The sequence below is a fragment of the Schistocerca gregaria genome, chromosome 10 (genome assembly GCF_023897955.1).
Source record: "Schistocerca gregaria isolate iqSchGreg1 chromosome 10, iqSchGreg1.2, whole genome shotgun sequence".
In the NCBI taxonomy this organism is placed as follows: Eukaryota; Metazoa; Arthropoda; class Insecta; order Orthoptera; family Acrididae; genus Schistocerca; species Schistocerca gregaria.
The window spans coordinates 221,469,237-221,491,993 of record NC_064929.1 but is presented as its reverse complement, the minus strand read 5'-3'; the positions used below and the strand labels follow the sequence as shown (position 1 = coordinate 221,491,993).

The following is a 22,757-nucleotide window of genomic DNA, read 5'->3' as shown; positions in this document are numbered from 1 at the left end:
TCATATTATTGTCATCAACCTGTAGCAGACTTACCTACACCTAAACTACCAACAGAAGCCACTTTCTACTGTAGGAAGATCCGGATCTACATCTTCGGGATCCATGACTGCTGTAGGTTACATGTTTCTTTGGAGTAAAAATCAAGCCATGTGAGGGACTGATGAGGTTGAAATCTCCTTTTGAGATGAAACTTCCTGGCAGATGAAATGTCTGGAAGTTGGTAATCCATCATCTCGGAATCACACATTATTAGTGACAACTGCACAATCTGATTAATAAGAAATGGACTATAGTGGCATTTGAGAGATCCCTCGTAGAATGTGAAAGTTTCAAAACCATTACATGTTGGTTTCCAAAGTAGGAGACAAAAGGCTATCATGTGACAGATTTTTGTCAAATAGAGATGCACGGTAGGAATATTTATGACCCTGATTACTAGGCTAATTTTATTGCCAAATCATCAACCAAACTGCCATTTGTGGTAATAAACACGAAGGAGGAGGACTTCAAGGATGTGGAATGCCAGAAGTGCAGTATTGTAAGGAATTCTGGTGTCTCTGTTTCACAAACAGTCAGTTTCAAATTCGGGGACCAGAATCTGTTCTTAATAAAAGTCACCTGCAATTATGATGACACTGACAAAAAGAAGTGACTATTAGGTGCAAGGTCGAAAGGTTGCATTAAGTCTGTTGAGTCTTCCATGAGAACGCAGTACAAAATTTAAGATCAAGAAAAATAAACCGAAAGATATAAAATCACTTTTTAACTACATCCCAACATTATTTCTAATCCCTTGATGCAACCAACATGATTGGTCAAGTGTTGAAGACTTGGAATGAAAAAGTGATTTAGAAATAAACTCTGAAGCTACCATTTACTAAAAGACAAGTAAAATATTTATGTAAAATTCCTGTTAAAAGTGCAATACAATATAAATTTGAATTTTCCAAATGCATTTATTATTTAACCCACACATTATGACCATAATATAAAATAATGTATCAAAATAGTTACATGTCATTAAATATATTGACTTGGACCGAATATTTATTAGACAACAACGCAAGGGATACTTGGGATAAACATTTAAGATTAAATGCTCATGTCTTGATATATGGATTTCCTCAAACGTTGGAAAAGGTCTCCTGAACAAACATGATTTTCAGGCTTGTGACAATCTCTGGCAGAACCATTCATATCTTTCAAATATTTCTCAACATACTCTTGCACAAAAATTATAATCAGACACAATTAATTTAACTGAGAATCTCAGCAAAAATATTCCAGCTTGCTTGGCTACAGAAGGCAATAAAAGGCCTTACTTTCACATATTTAATATATCTGTAAGTTGTTAGTGTGGATTCTAATGAAAAATAACGTGAAAGTTTATTACGCACCACAAGTCATCACTTACAAATGCACGCGTGAAAACAAGTGCGCATGCCCTTACTATTTATATATATCACTTTCGATACTTTTCTGTTATTTTTACTTTCCAAGAATTCCGATAAATTCTTCTAAGTGTTATGTGTGTTATATTTTCTTCCCTTGATGGATAAATTTCCTTTTTCTCGACACATTTCATAGATTCCATGCAAGAGAAAATGCGTCATAATTAGTACGTGTAATACATGCATAAGTACAAATTACTATCTATGTCTTATGTATTTTCCCTGTATTATTGGGTGACAGTTATAGTGTCCCTCTTCTGTTACATAGTTATCTCTTTCCACAATTTAAAATAAATATTTGTATTTGACATACATGCACAGGCGTTAGAGAGTAACGTATAAGTTACAGTTAAAAGGAGAGAAATTAATTATGCCTTCTGTTACTTAAGATCATAATCTCTGAATTATTTTTTTTCGAATCTTATTTTTAATGCTTTAGAATCTCGAGTAAGATAAATGAATAAAATTCTTAATTAAAATATTTTTAACGTTACGGAGGCACTGACCACAGCTATTGCTAAGATATTAAGACACTGAAAACTGACTTTAAATTAATTATGTTACTCTCATTCATTAATGTGCTGAAACTCATAATATATAATGTACTTAACGTGGAACTCACTATTTACACAAATTTGAACCTGCCGCGTAATGTCGAGATATTGTTGCACGTCAGCGATGATATTTCTCGAAGTTGCAAACTTAAGTAAAATCCAAATGCTTAAATATTATAATCGACGATGCCATTATTACATTAATAACAACACAAGTAATGTTTAATACATATATTACTCCTATTTCTTACAGCACAGACCTGTATTCAACAGCTCAAGTAACGGACGCCTACTTTCAGCTACACCCAGAGTCGAAGTAACTTAATGTTCGATCTTATTCAAATTGAAGGAAGAAGACCTCAGAGTTTATTACTCAATGTAGTATTCACAGACATTACGACACACTGATTATTCTTTGCATTAATAACGAAAATTCTTCCACAATTATTCCCACATAAACAGCGTTTATCAAACTTTTATTGTAACGTGTATTAAAAATAATAATGAGGAGTCAGACGAAATGTTCATCGCTGTGATGTATTTAATATTTTACATTATTTATGATGTCCGTCCATATGGGCGCATTGTAAAATTCCCCATTAAAATATGCATCTGTTTTCGAAACCAACAGCTCAATTCATGGAATCAGTATTAGAAATAAAGATTTAAAGTCACTTACTTTGGTCCAAAAAGGTGTCCCTTATTCAGGACCACATATTTTTAGTAACTTGCCACTAGCGGTATAATGTGTAACTACCAATACAGTTCATTTTAAGAGGAGCCTTGACATTTCATTGGTGACCAACTCTTTCTAGTCCAGTGTCGAATTTCTTAGTAGAATCAACTGATGTGTATGAATTAGTAATAAAATTAAATAACGTGAGTTTTGGTGCAATCTGACTTGGGCACAAATTCAATGCAGTAACGTGAACTTTGTAAACAAGTGTTGTAAAATGATCTTAGCATTTATCACCTTTTGAATGAAACTACGTTAGAAATTTTTCGACTCATTCCATATCCATGACGCTAATTTCTCCTGCGTTGTAGGCGCGGAACATTAGCATATTTGTTTTTCATTCTAAATGTTGGTGTATTCCTGTTTGTCTTAAATTTTCTATATTCTGGAGGATCTCCTCACCATGCGCCGGTTGAAGCGAATGGTGATGGGATAATGCATGTGGAAATAATTCGCGCGTATGGAAACCTGGCCGTACATATATCTCTTTGTGTAGGTTAAATCTTACAAAGAAGAAAACAGCAACCAGCCACTATCAATACCAATATTTATTTAAGTAAATAGCGCCGTTACCGGTTTCGAACTGGTAAGTTCATCATCAGACGGCTGTTCACATGATTTTCAAGATACACTTTAAATCATCGTCCGTTTTGATTTTTATTATTCCACTGTGGCGAAGTATTTTTGGTGTGTTGTTGCTCTACGGTAGAAAAACAGTGTTAGAAGCGCCCCATGTGAAAATAACTAATCTCCAAACGTTGAAATACAGCGTAAATAAATATTAAAATATGTGAGTTTAAGTGGTTATGGTACTTACATCTCACTTCACCTCACATATTTATTTACGCTGTATTTCATCGTTTGGAGATTAGTTTTTTCACACAGGGCGCTTCTAACACTGTTTCTCTACCTTAGGGCAACAACACACCAAAAATACTTCGCCACAGTGTAATAATAAAAATCGAAAACGGACGATAATGTGAAGTGTATCTTGAAAATCACGTGAACAGCCGTCTGATGATGAACTTGCCAGTTCGAAATCGGTAACGGCGCTATTTATCTAAATAAATTGCAGTATTAATCTTGGCTGGTTGCTGTTTTCCTCTTTGTAAGAATTAACCTACATTAATTGTACAAAGCCACGGTTTCACCATGTCAGTTTTAGACATAATAGCATCTCTTTGTGGTTCACTTTAAGATCTTTGAGTAGATTACATGTCCGCGGGAAGTGTAAGTTGTACCGGTTATTGAGAAATTGGTTGTCCAATAGAAGATATTAAGACAAACAGGCGAAGGACATGGAAAGCCTCGAGGATGATGTTAAACAATTGAACAAAGGTGGTTAGTATAGGCATATGTGGACGTATCTGGTTGTAAATGCGTGATTAGAAACACACATTGTCAGTTTTGCGTTAACTTTGGCGTCTGTTAATATTTGTGTGGATGGGTGCTACGTAGGTTAATGCTGTTTGTTATGATACTTTTCATTTATTTATTTACTTTTATTCATCCACGGATCATCCTAAAATGATTTAGGATTTCAGAAAGGAACACAGTGATGATCATTAAGCCTAACAGATAATGTAGCATACAAACTTGCTTTAAGGGGATAGGTAGTTGTATGTTCCATGAATTATTTTGCACGATCAGGCGTAAAAATGTGGAACGAGTCATTTTACCTTCACATTCTGAACATGTGTAAGGTTTTTTTTTTTCTTTTTACAAAAATATACATAGATGTTGAGTTAGTAATTCGTACCCATAATCTTCTACACAATACAGTCATAGAAATTCTTCTGGGAATTTGAGAAGTTGTTACGGAGAAAATTTCTCAGTTTGCCTTAAATTTACGCTTTGCTGCCTGTCAGACATTTTATATCACTGGTAAGTGATCAAAAATTTATATTGCAGTATTGTGGCAGCCCTTTTTGTACTAAAGGCAACCTTAATGTGGAGTAATGAGTGTCATTTTTTCTAATGGTATTGTAATTATGTACATCATTGTTCCTTTTGAGCTGTAGGGGATTATTTATAACAAACTTCATGATGTAATAAATATACTGTAAAGCAGTAGTCAGAATGCCCAATTCCTTAAATGGGAGTCTAAAAGATGATCATGGGTGAGATAACATACTATTCTTGTAGCATGTTTTTGCACAATAAAGACTTTCTTCATTAAAGATTAGTTAGTTCAGAATATTATTCCATATGACATTATTGAATGAAAGTATGCAAAATATGTCATCTTACTGATTTGTCTCCCTCTAATGTTTGCAATCATTCTAAATGCAAATGTGGCTGACCTAAGTTGTTTTTTTGAGTTCCAAAATGTGCTTTTTCCAATTCAAATTCTTATCAGTGCATGTGGACACCTGTGTGTTACGTTAATTGCACTTGTAGTAACCCTAGATTTACAGAACTGACAGGAGTTGGGCCATATCCTAGATTACTGAAGTATCCTGAAATTTGCCTTAATGATCCAGGAGAGCTGCTGATGACACCTGGACTGCTTCTGAGCACTTGAAATAGGAAACAGTTCCACCAAGACACCAACTGATGACTTTTGGACTGAGAAAATTCTGCTGTGCCCTTTGAATCAGTTCCAGACTCCGCACTTGACTGTCCACCTAAAAAAACAGCAAACCAATATTACCGCATTATATTTTGACGTATGAACGAATGCGAAATCGTAACTGTGTATTGAAATGTGACAAGGTACTATATTACCCCATTTCATTACCATCCACTAAGTAACTTGTAATTGTGTAATATGCGTTGCTTGTGATGAAAGTTTTAGCTGTCTTTTTTAAACAAATGTAGTTTAGTAATATTTCTCACTTCCTTTGGCAGTCTGTTGTACAATTTTATCTGCTGATACAAAATAGTGTTTTGAGTTTTCATTTGTATTTCCCGGATCTACATCTTTATAGATACTCCACAAGCCACCATACAGTGCTTGCAGAGGGTACCCTGTACTAATTATTACTAGTCATTTTGTCTTGCTCCACTTACAAACAAGGTGAGGGGAAAATGATTGTCCACGTCTCCATATGAATCCCAATTTCTCGTATCTTATCTTTGTGGTCCTTACACGCAGTGTATGTTGGCAGCAGTAGAATCATTTGGTAGCCAGTTTAAAATGCCGGTTCTCGAAATTTTCTCAGTAGTGTTTCTCGAAAAGTGTGTCACTTTCCCTCCAGGGATTCCCATTTTCATTTCCCAAATCATCTCTGTAAGTGTTGTTTGAACCTATCAGTAACAAATGTAGCAGCCCATCTCTGAATTGCTTTGATGTCTTCCTTCGTTCCGACCTGGTACGGATCCCAAACACTTGAACATTAACCAAGAATAGGACACACCAGTGTCCTATATGTGGTCTTCTTTCCAGCTGAACAACTTTTTTCCTAAAATTCTCCCAATAAACCGAAGTTAAACATTCGTCTTCCCTACCACTTTCTTATTCCACCTCATATTGCTTTGCATCGTTATGCCCGGATGTTTAAATGATTTGATTGTGTCAAACAGGACACTAGCAATACTGTATCTGAATATTACATGTTTGATCTTCTTACTCAACCGCATTAACTTGCAGTCTTCCACATTTTGGGCCAGCTGCTTCTCATCACACCACCTGGAAATGTTGTGTAACTCGTCTTGTATCTTCTTATAGTTACTCAACTGAGACACCTTACCGTACACCGCATCATCACCAGCTACAAAACTTCAGATTGCTGCCCCAGCTGTCAGTTAAATCATTGCTGAATGTAGAGAACAGTGGTCTCACCTCCCTGAGGCATTTCATGATGATATCTGTGTCACTGATAACACTTGCCACTGAGGACAACATACTGGGTTCTATTATTTGAGAAGTCTGTGAGCCACTCACATATTTGTGAATTAATTCCGTGTTCTCATGCCTTTGTTAAAAGCCTGCAATGGGGCACCATGTCAATTTTTTTTTTTTGAAATCTAGAAATATGGAATCTGCCTATTGCCCTTTATCCCTAGTTCTCAAGGATTCAGCAGCAAACAAGTTAGAGATAAGGTCTGTAATTTTTCTGGTCCGTTCTTTTATCTTTGTTATATACTAGTCATCTGCCTTTTTTTCCAGTTGCTTGGGTCTTCTGTGCTCTGTGTGAGATTCATGATAAATGCAAGCTAGGCAAGGCGCCAGTGCCATAGAGTACTCTTTGTAGAATTGAACTGGGATTCCATCAGGACCTGGTAATATATTTGCTTTCAAATCTTTCAGTTTCTTCTCTACACTAGGTACGCTTGTTACCGTGTCATCCATACGGTAGTCTGTCAGATGGTCAAATGACGATAATGTTTCTATGATTCTCCTGTGTGAACGATTTCTTGAACATGAAATTTAAAACTTCATCTGTCATTTTGCTATCTTTAACTGTCATGCCAGACTGATCAACAAGGGACTGAATGGAAGCCTTAGACCCGTTTAACGATTTTATGTAAGACCGGAATTTTCTCTTGTTCTCTGGCAGTTTTTTTTCTAACGTGTGCCAGTGTTGGTAGTTGTTATATGCTACACGCATAGATCATTTTACAGATGCATGGATTTCCAGTAACTTTCGTCTGTCTTCATTTATTTGTTCCCATTTGAACCAAGAATACAACAACCTCTGCTTTCTTAACATCTGCCAAATTTCGTTACTAAACTGTGCTTGATCTTTTCCACCCTTTATCCGCATACTAGGCGCACAACTCTCCAGGCCACAATTTACAGTCCGCTTAAAGTGTGCCCATAATTCCTCTACATCCATCTTACTGAAACTAAGTGATGCCAGTTCACTATCTGAGATGTTAATAACTGCTAATCTGCTGCGTCAAGTAGAAACACTCTCCTAGCATTTGTGACGGGTTTATTTACTTCCATAATCGTAGTTGCTATTATGACACCATGAACGCTAATCCCCATTTGTATACTGACATTGTTGATAAGCTATGGCCTATTTCTATCTGCAAGGTGTAAGATATGTCCATTGCATGTGGGCTGCCAAGCTAGCCGAGCAACACAGTTTTCAGAAAACATGTTCAAAAGTATTTCTCATGACTGCCTGCTGTATCCCCCACATTGAATCTGTAAACACCCCCGTCTATACTTGGCAGGTTGGTCCTCTCCAACCAGTATTGCTTAATCTAGGTATTTACACACTATTGACCATAGACTTTCTTTGAATGACAGTAGAACTATCACACCACAATCGGGTGGCGGTAAAAACATCCAACAATTAACTTGTTTCACGTACACCTGTTTATATGCGACCAGATGACGTCACTGTCACAGTCTACCTCGGCCTCAATAGAGACAATATTTTTGCCAACTGTAATAAATATAACTCCAAACTGACTCTTGTTCTAAGATTATGTATGGAACTATTAGTGCAATGTTTATTAATGGGCCATTCCATGTCAAGTCTTGCAGGTCATGTCACCCATCATGTCAGATTTTCATGAAACTTTGCACATTTGCTTATACTTATAAGAACTTGGCACAAAATCTTTTTCTCCGACTAAAATTTTTTTTATATGGAATTTTAAATGTAGTGTTATTCTGATAACGGGGGTCTCCAAGAATGTTAAGGCAAAATGGTACCTACCTACATGACCAGAACTAGGTGTTTATGTAAGTTACGAGAAGCACAGACTTAACAGACATGTAATTATGTAAGCAGTAAAGTTTCAAAGAACAGTGCAAAAAAAAAAAAAAAAAAAAAAAAGTTTGTCGATATAGCTTTGCAGGAATTGTAAACGCTGGTTGAAGACTAGCTCCTCTCAATATATATTTTATAGTTCCTCCCAAACCATCGCACACAGATTTGCCATGGCTAGTAGCAAAAAAGGATTGTTCAACATAAATAGAAAAATTGTTTTTGTGCTGACACAAATTTTTAAACCTTTCTCTATTCTTATATTGAGCAGCACATCCATCAGTGAAGTAATGCACTCTCTTCAGTTGTGGGCAATGCTCTGCCAGTCACTTAATCATTTCTTTCTGGACAGCATTTACAAATCCTACATCATGTTCCATATCATCACTTCTAAAGCAATGGTTAACTATTACCAGTTTACTTTTTTCATTTACCACATAAACACACACAGGATGGAGTGTACAGCTGCTTCTTGTCCAGTGGTATCTCTGAATTTCATTCTGAATTACAAAACTACAGTTTTCCGCTAAGTCCATTAACATAATTTCTTTTTCCAGGGTTAGATTTTCTTTCAATTTTTTCAATGATTTTGACTGACATTTAAATATAAATGAATGTGGTTCAAGTGCCTGTAATTCTGTTACCAACAAGGCTATGTATTCTCAAACAGTTGCAGACTGCTTTGCCATTTCTTCCTGATGATCTGTGTTTACCCACTGGCTGAACTCAATTTCATGAACAGCACCTTTGTAAGCTAATTTTTGTTTTAATAATTCTGATAGTTTGTCATTAAAGGGACAATTATCACAGTGATTAACCATGTAGTTGTAGTATTCAGTGTCACATACAAGAAATTTTATAAGTTCTTCGTATCCCCCCCCCCCCCCCTTTTTGGTTTAGGAATTGATGAAATACCTATTTCTGTTTTCAGTTTCCAAGCCTGTCGAACCACATAATCACAAACACTGAATTCTGGCATAATGTTTTCTTTTGTCCAAGAGGGTGGAGCCATAGTTAAAATTTGAATTTTTTCAGGTATTCTTACACTAGCCACTTTTCTTTCATTAACAATATCACGTCATCAAAATCTTTCACTTTCTTAACAATTTCACCAGCAAATTTTTCTTCTCTACAGTCAGGATCTTCAATACTGCAACCTAATGCCGAGCACACTTTTCTTTCCAAAACCTGCTTCACATTCTCTAGCTGCTTTTTGCCACATGAAACCTTGCTGTGATTTGGAATGGAGTGAAGTTTTAAGGGAGTGCACCCCAAATCATGTAGTTGTATTTACAGCCTCAATACTTTGACTGTTTAGTACTGATTTGTGAAATGTCACCTCTGAGTCAGCGGCATCACTTTCATTTCTATCATTGATGTCAGTTTTCTGTTCAAAAACCTTATGACACATTGTATACAGTTTTTGGCCTGGTTTTACATAGATTCTACAAGAACTTAATTTTTTTAGTCAGAGACAAACAGACTTCAAAGGTTTTTTTTTTTGGGATCACAAGAAGTTCTTTGATGACTTTTGAAAACTTTTAAGTAATAGTATCTGTGATGTCCACTTAAAATAGTACTTTCTTGATCTTGTTGGAAGTTTATATTGAATCGCAGCAATACCAAATCTCGCTGGTCTTCACTCAGCTCTTGTATTTTTGTAGAGTTTTTATACTAAGGTACAGGTTGTAAAAATGACATGATGTTTTTAGTGATTTTCCAACATTGCATGAGTCACATTTTCCATTGAAATTAACTGAGCACTAATTCACTTCAAACATAATTTATACAGGCACCACGACAAACAGATATGATGAGTCTCTGAGAAAGACAGAGAGTAACTGAGGCCAAATAGTCTTAAGTGTTGTATGCCACTTATTCTCAACAATGAATTTCAGCAATGCTTTCATTGTTTTCATGTTGACTGAACACGCAAATCATATATATTATAATCTTTAAAAAATTACTTAATTAGTCAAATGAAAGGAAATAAATTTTCACGCTTAAAGTTAACTTGCTTCCCCAAAATGAGTTATACTTAAATAGGCTACTTTGATACCGTTGCACCTGAGGCAGTGAATGGCTGAACTTATTTAAAATGATCCTTTTCTGCCACAGCAAAAAGTATTTTGATTACAGGTGTGTGTCAATTAGCAGAAGACATGTTAAATTTTTTATTTTATTTGAAAGCTTACAATCTAAGGGATTATTTAAGACGAAAATCAGGTTCTCAGCGGGTTGGAGAAATGAGATATAAGCATTTTCCATGTCCTTGCACTTTTTCTGAAATAGACAATTGATATACATAAATATTTTAAAAAAATTCTTTGTAACTTTATACTGCTTCAATAACTGGATATTTGTTAACTATATGCCTTACTTAACTTCTGAAAAAAAAAAATCAAATTAGAAGCTTCATAAACACCTCAATTATGGGCATTTATGTAGATAAATACCATTTTGTACTGAAATTCTTGCAGAGTCCAGTTGTCAGAATATCACTACCTTTAAAATTAGATATAAAATAAATTTATAGCCTGAGACCAAAAATATTTTGCCGAAGTTCCTATGTTGTAAGTACAAACAATTGTGCAAAGTTTTGTGAAAATTTGAGATAGAGGGTTACAAATCCTTGAATTATTGCATGTTTTGATGTGCAATGACCCTAATATTTTCCCTGATGTGCACCACAGATTGTTATATCTACTCACTGGGGGCAGTAAGGATGCCAAATTTTTTAAATCACTCTTTACAATGAACCCGACTACTGCAGCCACTTCTTATTCTTATGGACTTTTCTGCTATTTAAAAACTGTGTTCATGTTTTGTGCCTTCAGTCTTCAGAAGAAAAACCCATAGCTAAGAACTGAGTGTGTGTAGGCATAGTATGTCACTACAAGACATTGGCTGTGACAAACTGATGCTAACACTGTAAGATCGTAGCATGCTGATGAGTCTTTTTGCCACTGTCTTTGTTTTTTCACTCCATATTAGCTGACAATTTATTTTCATCCCTGTGCTATACAGTCTAATAGATTTATCACTTACGCTTAAAATGACAGAGTTGCTTCCTCTATTTATTCTGAAATGCTTACTGTTAGTGTTTTTATTTCTACATTAATTTGTTATGTACTACTATGTTGTAAATATCCTTGAGAGTGTCATATGCTTTCTCTAATTGGAGTTCGAATCTTAATTGGTGATTATAATGTTGCTGACATCAACAAAGAGAACTTTTTCTCCATTTCTTACACTGTCTGGAAAGTAATTGATGTATATTAAAAACAGAATTTTACTGAATACTCTAACCTGAGGGACACTGATGTTTATATATTTCGTGTCTGAAAATTGCTTTACTAAAAATTTATCAGCAGCCGTGTGAAAAATTATCACCTTTTCCCCCCTGTTTTCCGAGCAAGACTGAAACCACTCGTATTCATTGCCTCTAATACCTAGTGCTTTTAGCTTGTCAATAGTAGTTAATAGTCAAAAGCCTTGGATAAGTGTAAGAAAATGCCTGTAACACAGTCATCCCCGTAAAGAACTTAAATTACCACTTTTATGAACTCTGCAATGGCTTTTTGCACTTCTGAATCCAGACTGTGCTTCATTAAAGATGTTGTATTTACTCACGTAACTTATCAGCCTCTCTTTCATGATTTTCAGTTATTTTTGAAAATGAAGACAGCAGTGAAACTGTTCTGTAGTTTTCATTGTTTGCAGCATTACTTTTCTCTTTGTACATACTTAGATATTCTGGAAAAACACCTGAACTGAAAGATTCATTCATGATTATGGTTGTTAATGTGGCTTGCATGCTATCTGTGCACACCTTCAGAACAGAGACAGTAACTTCATCTATGCCTGAAAACTTCTTGTGTACTTGTTGTACTGTCTTGCAAACTTAAAGCTCTGTTTTGCAGATCATCATCGTCGTCATCGTCATTCTTGCTTTGTAAGTTATTGTGGGTGCTACATGTATTTACAAAATTTGATAATTCCCAAGAACTTTCCATTGTTCTACCCCCATCTTTTACTTGTATGTTGTTATGCCTGTCTGCCTTTTTGAGTCTCTTGTTTTATAACCTTCTACATCACCTTGCTTTTATTTTCTGCAGTATATATTGTCACCTAGAAGAAGATGTAATTAGATGAATGACGAACACTAACTTCACTTAACGAAGGTTTGTTCAGTACTTGTACGTAGAAGAGCGCAGTGCGAACTGCCTCCAGCCAGAATACATACAGTATATATACATTAAAACTGTGTACCGGACCGAGACTTGAACTCGGGACCTTTGCCTTTCGCAGGCAAGTGCTCTGCCATATGAACTACGCAAGCACGACTCACGCCTTGTCCTCACAGCTTTACTTCTGCCAGTATCTCATCTCCTAACTTCCAAACTTTACAGAAGCTCTCCTGCGCAGGAGATCCTGGAGTGGAGCGAGACAGTCACTATCACCATCAAAGTCTTGATGGTCTTGCACAGGGTTTCTTGAGAGACAGTCGGCATATTTTTGTTTTCTTCCACTTTTGTACACAATGGTAATGTCATACTCTTGAAGACGTAGTGCTTACCTGGCTAATCGTCCTTTTGGATCCTTAAGACCTGTCAGCCAACGAAGTGAATGATGGTCTGTAACAACTGTGCCTGGCCTTCCACAGGGATACCGTCTAAATTTGCACATGGCCCAAATCACAGCAAGACATTCTCTTTCAGTAGTTGAGTAGTTTCTCTTGGCATTTGTAGGTGTCGTAAAAGCATTGCTATAACGTTCTCTTCTCCATCCGAAATTTGTACCGGAACAGCGCCGATGCCATACCCACTGGCATCTGTGTGTAGCTCTGTAGGTGCTTTCTCATCATACAGTCATCGGAGCTTTTCGCAGCACATCGAAGGAGTGTTGTTGAGCACCACCTCATATAAATTTAACATTGGCATTTAATAACTCTTGGAGTGGCCTGGCTTTGATACAAAAGTCTTTGATAAAACGACAGTAATGAGAATATAATTCGAGGAAGCTTCTCACATCTCTAATACTTTTAGGAATAGGAAATACTGTTATAGATCTGACTTTCCTGGGTCAGGCCGCACACTTTTGTTTGACACAAGGTGTTCAAGTTTTTGATTTCTTTTGCTCCAAAGAGAGACTTTCTTGGATTAAGTTTCAGTCCGCCTTGTTGGAGATACTTAAGAACGGCCCTCTGTCTTTTTATATGTTCATCAAATGACTCTGAGAACACTATAATGTCATCTAAATAACAAAGACACGTTGTCCACTTCAGGTGACGTAGAAGATTATCCATCATCTGTTCAAAAGTTGCTGGTGCATTACACAATCCAAACGGCAATACCGTAAACTCATACAGGCCCTCAGGGGTGGTGAATGCAGTTTTCTCACGATGAGCCTCATCTAATTTGATATGCCAGTATCCCAAGTACATGTCCATGGTTGAGAAAAACTTAGCCCCCTTCAGACAATCTAGTGTATTGTCAATTCGCGGAAGAGGGTAAATGTCCCTTTTAGTTATCTTATTAAGCTTCCTGTAATCAGCACAAAAGCTCCAACTACCACCCTTCTTCCTGACAAGGACCACTGGTGAAGACCATGGGCTCTGCAAAAGCTGAATGTTGTCATTTTTGATCATTTTCTCTACCTTCGTCGCGAATTCCTCCCAGGGGGCTCACGTTCTGTCGTGAGTACGTGTGTGGCGAGAACAGGGCCCCAAGCTATTGCAGCCTTCCTTCTTTGCAGGGTTGCATTTCCTTGCACTTTCCCTTTCCTCTCCTTGCTCCTTCCCCTTCGCCCTCTCCTCTCCCTCTCTCGGTATCCTTGCTTATGTTGGCCCCGCTATCCTCCTGGTTATGTTGGTTTTGCAATTTAGTTTTGTTGCATAATCACCTCATCCTTTTGGCATTCTCCGATTCGCCTCTGGGGTTTGACTTCCATTACTAAATTTCTATTCCATAGTGTGAGCCATTTGGGGAAGAGCACCTTACCTAGTGTTTCTGACGTGTCCCTCCTCGTTCATTCCATCTTTTCTTTCACGTCGTTGTTTGATGATAGGGTGCATAGCCAGCACGGTAGCCAGCCCGTGTGGTGGGGTCGCTATGTAGCCTTTTGGTTGAGCCCCTTGAACACACAGGGATCACACTTCTGATACCTGAGCTGTGACCTCCTTGTGTAAGCCGTGGAGTGGTTGCTCGTCATCCTGGAGCATCTGAACTTGAGGAGAGCCCCTGATCGGAGTGGATGGTATCGGGGCGGACGCTATGCAAATGAAACACGTACGGGTCCGGAACTCTGACCGTTCTTCTGTGGCCGTCTCTGCGTGGAACTGATTCTTCTAGTGCTGCTTCTCCTGCCCCTTCGGTCTTCCCTTCTGTGGCTACCCCCTGGGAGGAGGGTCAGGCCCGTCGGCTAGGGGCAAAACCTTTCCCCCGCTATCTGGTTTGCACCAGGACTGATGGGGATACTTTCACTTATACCAAACCTTTATTCTTTGTGGAACACATTGAAGACAAGTTTGGCGAAGTGGACTTCCTGGGCAAGATGCGGTCGGGTTCGTTGTTGATCAAAACTGCTTCAGCTACCCAGTCTGTGGTCCTTCGTGCCTGTACCCATCTTGCACAATTCCTGTGACCATTACATCCCCCCCCCCCCCCCCCCCCCAAGTCTCTGAATATGGTTCAACGTGTGATTTTTCTCAGGGACCTCATCCTTCAAACTGATGAGTAACTTCGAGACAATCTCGGATGGCGGGGTGTTCACTTTGTTCGGTGTGTTCAGAAGGGTCCGAAGGACAATAGCAATGATACTGGTGCCTTTATCCTGGCCTTTGAAGGGAATACCCTCCATGATGAAGTAAAGATTATGGTTTATCGATGTGACGTGAATCCGTACATAACGCCTCCTATGAGATGTTTTAAGTGTTTGCATTTTGGACACGTCTTCCCACTATTCGCAGACCCCTTTCTGTGGTGACTGTGGACGTCCAATCCATGAGGGGAGTTCCTGTGTTCCCCCTCCTCTGTGTGTTAATTGTCATGACAATCACTCTCCACGTTCACTAGATTGCCCAGTATATGAGAAGGAACAGAACTTACAGGAGTATAAGTCCCTTGATCATTTAACCTACACTGAGGCTCGTAAGAAGTATGCATGTCTTCACCTTATGTCCATGACATCTAGTTATGCTTTGGTTGCATCTTCACCCCTTCCTCCCCCTTTCTTACCACAGTCCCGCAGCCCTTTCCTCCCCCCCTCCCCTGCGACTCCCACACCTTCTCCTCCGGGCGCTGCTCCCCCTCCCCAGCCGGAGAAGTGTCCCACTTCTTCGGCATCTACCGGCCAAGGGCGTCCCTCCTGAGATACCCCTTCCCGGCACCTTGCAGGCCAAAGATCTGCTGCCACACGACGACTGCGAGAACAGTGGTCTGGCAGCCTCTAGGTCGCTCGATCTGTTTCTGTTCCCGATCTTGCTACAGTTGGCTCCTTTTTGCAGCTCAGACCTCCTCGATCTCAAACAAAGAAGAAGAAGAAGCATAAGTCGTGGGACAAGGAGCCTCTGGTGTCGCCAGAGGTCCCACCCCCACCTTTGCAAACAGACTCTGACCTGCTGTTTGTGGATGTCACCCACTCCTTGTCAGCGACAGATGGTGACCTGGCTTTAGCCTGTTCCCCCCTCCCCCCTCCGATTGAATCATCGTTCTGTGGTTATCCAATGGAATTGTAATGGATATTACTGTCACCTTCCAGAGTCGAAATCCCTTATTTTGTTTTACTCTGCAGCTTGTATGGTTCTACAGGACCCTCATTTTACTGTTGATCACTCACCAACCCTCTGTGGGTTCTGTGCTTTCTGTCTAAATCAGGTCGGCCCCCTGCAGATCTCTGGTGGCATTTGTACATTGGTCCATACAGTCGTTGCTAGCACTGGATTCCTCTTCAAACTACTTTGGAAGTGGTTGCTGTTGAGGTCCACCTGGACTCTGGGGTCACAGTTTGCAATCTTTATCTCCCTCCTGACAGGACTCTTACACCTACTGCCTTAACTGCACTTCTTCAGTAACTTCCTTTTCCCTTCCTCCTTCTCGGGGATTTGAATGCTCATCATCCTTGTGGGGCAGTGCATTTCCATCTAGACGAGGTCTTCTCATAGACCTGTTTGTTGCAGACCATGACTTGTGCCTTCTTAATGATGGCTCCCCTACTGATTTCAGTGCCGGTCGTGGTACGTTTTCTTACATTAATCTTTCTGTTTCTTCTCCCTCTCTCCTCCATTCAGTACACTGATCGCCACACGACAACCTTTGTGATAGTGACAATTTCCCATTGATTCTCTCGCTCCCTTCCCACTCCCCGATGGACAGGTTACCTTGTCGGTCTTTCCAATGCGCCGATTGGCCTCTATACACTGCACAGGTCGTGTTTTCTCCCTCTTTGTCAGGTTGTATTGATGATGTCCTAGGTGACGTGCCCGACTCGATTGCTCGCGCTGTTAGCCTTGCTGTACCGCGCTCATCTAGACTATTTTGTCGCCGGCAAGTCTCGTGGTGGAGTACGGCCATTGGCATCTGTGATTGCCGTCGAGGTTTGCAACACCTTAAGAGGCACCCATCCGTTGCCAATCTTATTACCTATAAACGCCTTTGCGCTAAAGCCCATTATTTAATCAAACAGAGCAAACAGATACGTTTGGAATGCTTTGTTTCTTCCCTCGGTTCTACGGTCCCTAAGTCACGGGTATGGGCTACACTTCGCTCTCTCCAAGGTTGCCATCTGCAGTCTACCCTCCCAGGCTTTCACCTCCCAGATGGCCTTTGTGCGGAGCCGTTGATTCTTGCGGAACATCTTGTGACCCATTTTGCAGTGGCATCAGCCCCCTATCTGGCTGCTTTCCTTCACCAGAAACAGTGGACCGATGCTTCCGCCTTATGTTTCACCCCTTGTCAGCCAGAATCTTACAAGTACTGAATGGGAATTTCTTTCTGCGCATTCTTCTTCTCAAGATACGGCCCCTGGCCCAGATTCCATTCATAACCAACTGCTTCAACATCTCAGTGCTCCACAACGGCAACATCTTCTCCGGGTGTTCAACCGTATTTGGCTCCAGGATGACTTCCCGTCTCAGTGGAGGGATAACATCGTGGTTCCTGTCCTTAAGCCTGGGAAGAACCCCCTATTTGTTCAAAGCTATCAGCCAATTAGTCTGACAAATGTTGTTTGCAATTTCCTTGAACTCATGTTAGCCCGTCGGCTCAATTGGGTCCTCGAATCTCGGGATCTATTGTCCCCTTACCAGTGTGGCTTCCGAGAGGGACAGTCTCCGATCGATCATTTACTTCACTTAGAATCCGCAGTTCAGCAGGATTTTTGCCAGTGCCGCCATTTGGTTGCAGTATTTTTCGACCTTTGCGAGGCCTGTGAGACGGCTTGGTGCCATCACATCTTACTTACACTTCATCAGTGGGGTCTTCGGGGCCCACTCCAGATTTTTATCTGCCAGTTTCTGTTCCATCGGTCATTCAGGTTTCGGGTTGGTACTGTTTTTAGTTCTCCACAGACCCAGGAGACTGGCATCCCACAGGGTTCTGTATTGAGTGTAGTTCTTTTCCTCATTGCTATCGATGGACTTGTGGCCTCTGTCAGTCCTTTGGTCGCCCCCTGCTCTGTGTGTTAATGATTTCTGCATTTGGGTTAGTTCATTTTCAATGGCGTCTGCATGCCTCTGCATGGACCCTCTCATGCGGGTTTCAGTTCTTTCCTTTAAAATCACGGGTGGTCCACTTTTGTTGCTGTACTACGATCCCCCCAATGTGGAGCTCCGTCTCGGTGCACAACGATTGCCTGTGGTCCCACAGTTTCGTTTCTGGGTCATCTTTTCGACAACAAGCTCACTTGGCTGCCTCATATAAGACTTCTGAAGGTAGCATGTTCCCGTAAACTCAGTGTTCTCCGCTTCCTTGCCCACACCTCTTGCGGTGTGGAGCGCTCCATCCTCCGCCTTTATCGTGCTTCAGTCTCGCTTGGACTGTGATTGTCAAGTTTATGGTTCAGCTGCACCTTCCACACTGCACGTGCTGGATCCAGTCCACCATTGTGGTATCCATTTGGCCACCGGTGCCTTCCCTACTAGCCCTGTTGATAGTCTCCTGGTTGAAGCTGGGTCGTCCCCCCCCCCCCCCCCCCCCCCTTCTCCTTGCGGGCATTCTCCGCACCATGCATACATGGGGCCTTCGCGGTAGCCTCCCTCTTTTTATTCGTTCCTTTTTAATTGATCGACAGTTCAAGGTACGTGTGGGTTCCGTCCTGTCACACCTTTCGCCAGGAGGATGGGGTGCCACAGGGCTCAGTTTTGAGCGTTGCTCTCTTCGCAATAGCGATCAATCCAATAATGGATTGCCTTCCAGCTGATGTATCAGGCTCCCTTTTTGTGGACGATTTTACCATCTATTGCAGCGCGCAGCGTGCATGTTTCCTGGAGCGCTGTCTTCAGCGTTCTCTTGACCGTTTTTACTCCTGGAGTGTTGCCAAAGGCTTCCGTTTTTCTGTCTGTATTAACTTCTGGCGCCACAAAGAGTTTCTCCCACCGTCCTTACGACTCGGTGCCGTTGCTCTCCCATTCGTAGAGACAACAAAATTTTTAGGTCTTACATTTGACAGGAAACTTAGCTGGTCTCCACATGTCATATTTGGCTGCCCTTTGCACTCGTTCTCTAAATGTCCTCCGTATTCTCAGTGGTATGTCGTGGGGAGCAGATCGAACCGTCCTACTTTGCCTATATCGGTCGATTGTCCACTCCAAGCTGGATTATGGGAGCTTCGTATACTCCTTTGCACGGCCGTCCATCTTACGCCGCCTCACCTCCGTGCAACATTGGGGTTTACGGCTTGCGATCGGAGCGTTTTATACTAGTCCCGTCGAGAGTCTTCATGCTGAAGCCGGTGAATTGCCACTCACCTACCGGCGCGATATACTGCTTTGTCGTTATGCCTGTCGGCTACTGTCAAAGCCCGACCACCCATCGTATCGTTCCTTTTTTGACGACTCTCCCAAAGGATTTTACCCCTGGTTCAGTATACCACTCCCGTTTTGTCGAACTTCGTTCGAAGTTCATTAATATGATCTTCATTTATACAGATGGCTCTAAGAGCAATGATGGGGTCGGGTGTTCTTTTATTGTTGGGGCACAAAGTTTCAAATACCGGCTACATGGCCATTGTTCGGTCTTCACAGCTGAGCTCTTTGCCCTCTACCAGGCTGTTCTTTACCTCTGCCGCCACTGACATTCTGCTTATGTCATCTGCTCAGATTGTCTGAGTGCCATCCAGAGCCTCAGTGATCCGTATCCGATTCACCCTTTCGTGCACCGGATCCAATGCTCTTTCAGCAGCTGGTGGACGACGGGTCTCCAGTTAGCTTTGTGGGTTCCTGGCCATGTCGGTATCTCTGGGAACGAAGCTGCAGTTGCTGCGGCCAAGGCTGCGGTTCTCCAGCCTCGGATGGATTCTTGTTGTGTCCCTTCATCAGATTGTAGCAGGGTCATTTGTCGGCACATTTTATCGCTGTGGCATGCCGATTGGGCTTCACTTATGGACAACAAGCTTTGGGCCTTGAAACCTCTTCCGGTGGCTTGGACGTCCTCCTCACATCCTTCTCGGCAGGAGGAGGTCGTTTTGGCCCAGTTACGAATTGGACACTGCCGGTTCAGCCATCACCATCTGCTGACGGGTGCGCCGGCGCCGTTCTGTCAAATGTGTGCAATTGCTGACGGTCCGCCACATTTTAACATCCTGTCCGGATTTTACTACACTGCGTCTTGATTTTGGCGTGGCATGTACTCTGGATGCCATTTTAGCAGATGACCCAGGAGCTGCTGCTCGTGTTCTTTGCTTTATCAACTTGACACCCCTGTCTAAGGACGTTTGATTATGCTGTTGTTTTTTAATACTATGTCTGTTAATATGTCTTTTATAGTGTTGTCCCTTTTAGTTGCTGTTATAACCTTGTGCCTCGCGGTGCATTCCTAATTTAGTCAGGATGCTAATGACCATTGTAGTTGTGCGCCCTAAAACCACCAAAAAACTACCTTTCTGTTCGGTGGTCCCAGCTTCTGGTGTCTTATGCATTCGCTGTCCGTTCCTCTCTCACTCGTCCTTCCTATTCTATCCTGTTCGCAGACCATGGACGTCGCCCACCTGAGTCCCGCCCTCGGGTTGGTTTACTGGTTGGGCTCTGCCTTGCATCTCTTCGCTGTGATTTTCAGCTTCCTTCTCTGTCCTGTCTTCCATGATCCCTCCCCACCACCCCCCTTGGTTAGTTCCTCAGCCCCTAATTTGGATGGCTCTCCGCCGACGTCCAAAAGATTCCATGCCCCCAATGCTGACTTTTGTGGGAGTTTTGGGATGCTGTTGTTTTTTACACCGATGGCTCTAAATCTGGTGATTGTGTGAGATATGCCTTCATGTCCTCTGTTGGCACGAAAAATCATCTCCTGCCAACTGCATTTAGGGTGTTTAATGCAATTGATGGCAATTGCCCAGGCACTTACCTTTATTAACCAGTCCCAACACAACCACGTTTTGCTATGTACGGACTCAATGAGTGGCTTTCTGGCCATTGACTGGTGATTTTCGAGCCATCCCTTGGTCTAGGCCATCTATGGCCATCTCGCTGATCTTCACCGTGCTGTTTTTTCCGTTGACTTCCTTTGGCTCCCTGGACACGTGGGTCCCCCCCTGCAAGCCCAGGGTAAGAATAGGCCCGAGATATTCCTGCCTGCCGTAAGAGGCGACTACAAGGAGTTTCAACCATTTCGGCCTTCAATGTGATGGTCCCCATTGGGGTTTGACCTCTATTTTTCAAAATTCTACAGAAGTACGAGCCTTTCGGGGAAGGACACCTTACGTGGTGTACCTCCAGTCATCAGTGCACTAAGACCTCGGCACTCACCATCGTAACTGCACCTCATTAAAATATCTCATTATCACCATTTGGAGTTAAAGAAATTGAATGTCTTGTAAATCTCTTAATCACAGAGGCCAATGGTAGATTATGGTTTATTTTTATTATTATCCTCTATAAAATCCCTGCTATAATTATTATTGCCCTAGCAGTATTTCCATAATTAAGTCCAATCATTCCAAATTAATGAACTGTAACTGCTTCATGTAAAATACTGTTATAACTTCAAGTTGAACAAATATATTTCAAGGAAGACGGAATACATGAAAGTCACAGATCAAGTAAACAGAGTAAGACTTGTGTACACTTTAACAGTCAAATCATAACTGTGTCCAAGTCTAGTGGCGGCAAACTGGCTGGCCACTTCAGTGGCGCTGCTGCACGGCTGGCAGACAGCACCGCATGTAGAGGACGCGCGTAACTGCGCGGCGGCACTTTGAAAAATTTGCGAGTCACAACACTTTTCCCCCCTTTGAATTTTTTGCACAGGTCTTGATGGAGGTGGCCTATAGATTGCTAACGTCCATAGGTGTTGGTTGACTGGCCGCAAAGTCTCGAGGGGGAGGCTTCCCGTACGGACGAAAGTGTCCCCGATGATAATGGGTCGAGATAACATGAGATGTGGGGGTCGAATCTGCTTGGACCCTGTGCACCAATCTGCCCGTTGTGGCAAGTCTGGTTGTTACAACAAGAGACATGGGCGATGTGTCCGTGTCGGTAGGAGGAGGAGGCGAGTAGAATTGCTTCGACAAATGATGGTCATCTGGTTCCTACATGGGCACGTCTCCTGGTGGCGTCAGTTCTTGTGCTGGCACTGATATGATGGTGAGAGGGCTGTGTTGTGAGTAATGAGAGATTCCAGTATCCCGAGCGTCAGGTAGAGCCGAAGGTGGTGTAGCGGCATCCGAAACAGGCGTTGCCAGTACACGAGGCCAAAGCTGGTCCGAATGATGCACTGCAACACCCGTGTCTGTCTGGATTTCATAAAAGCATTGGCCACGGTGTCATAAGATGCGGCCAGGACTTCATTTTGGCCACCTGCCATATCCCCATACTCATACAAGGTCGTCGTCGGTGAACCAGCCGAGCGAAGGCACCCATGGCCGTGAGGTGGAAGACCGCAGAAGATGAAGTAGTGTGCGGGGCTGTCGGCCGTGTAAGAGCTCAGCCGGGCTGTGGTCGCCCATGGGGGTGAAACGGTAAGAAGCCAGAAATCAGAGACGCATCATCAGCAGAAGAAGTCAGGAGTTTCCTCATTTCCTCATCTGAGCCTTAAATGTGCGGAGCAATCATTCAGCCTCACCGTTTGACTGTGGATAGAACGGAGGGTCCGTGACATGCTTGACGCCGTGACGGGCACAAAAATCCGCAAAATT

General features: G+C 41.5%; 1 protein-coding gene across 3 annotated transcripts in view; it reads left to right on the top strand.

Moving 5' to 3' along the window:
- The first annotated feature begins 2,832 nt into the window (after positions 1 to 2,832).
- The window catches only part of LOC126293546 (uncharacterized), a 67,881-nt gene continuing 47,956 nt past the window's right edge, over positions 2,833 to 22,757 (top strand). Inside the window, exon 1 of one of the 3 annotated variants that reach the window (XM_049986814.1) lies at positions 2,833 to 2,885. Coding sequence is in view for 2 of the 3 variants with exons in the window: in XM_049986812.1 (XP_049842769.1) it covers positions 4,041 to 4,083 (43 nt within the window). In the remaining variant the exon portion in view is untranslated. Of the gene's footprint in view, positions 2,886 to 3,933; positions 4,084 to 22,757 lie in introns of those variants that run through there. The other 2 variants (XM_049986813.1, XM_049986812.1) reach the window with 2 other exon arrangements.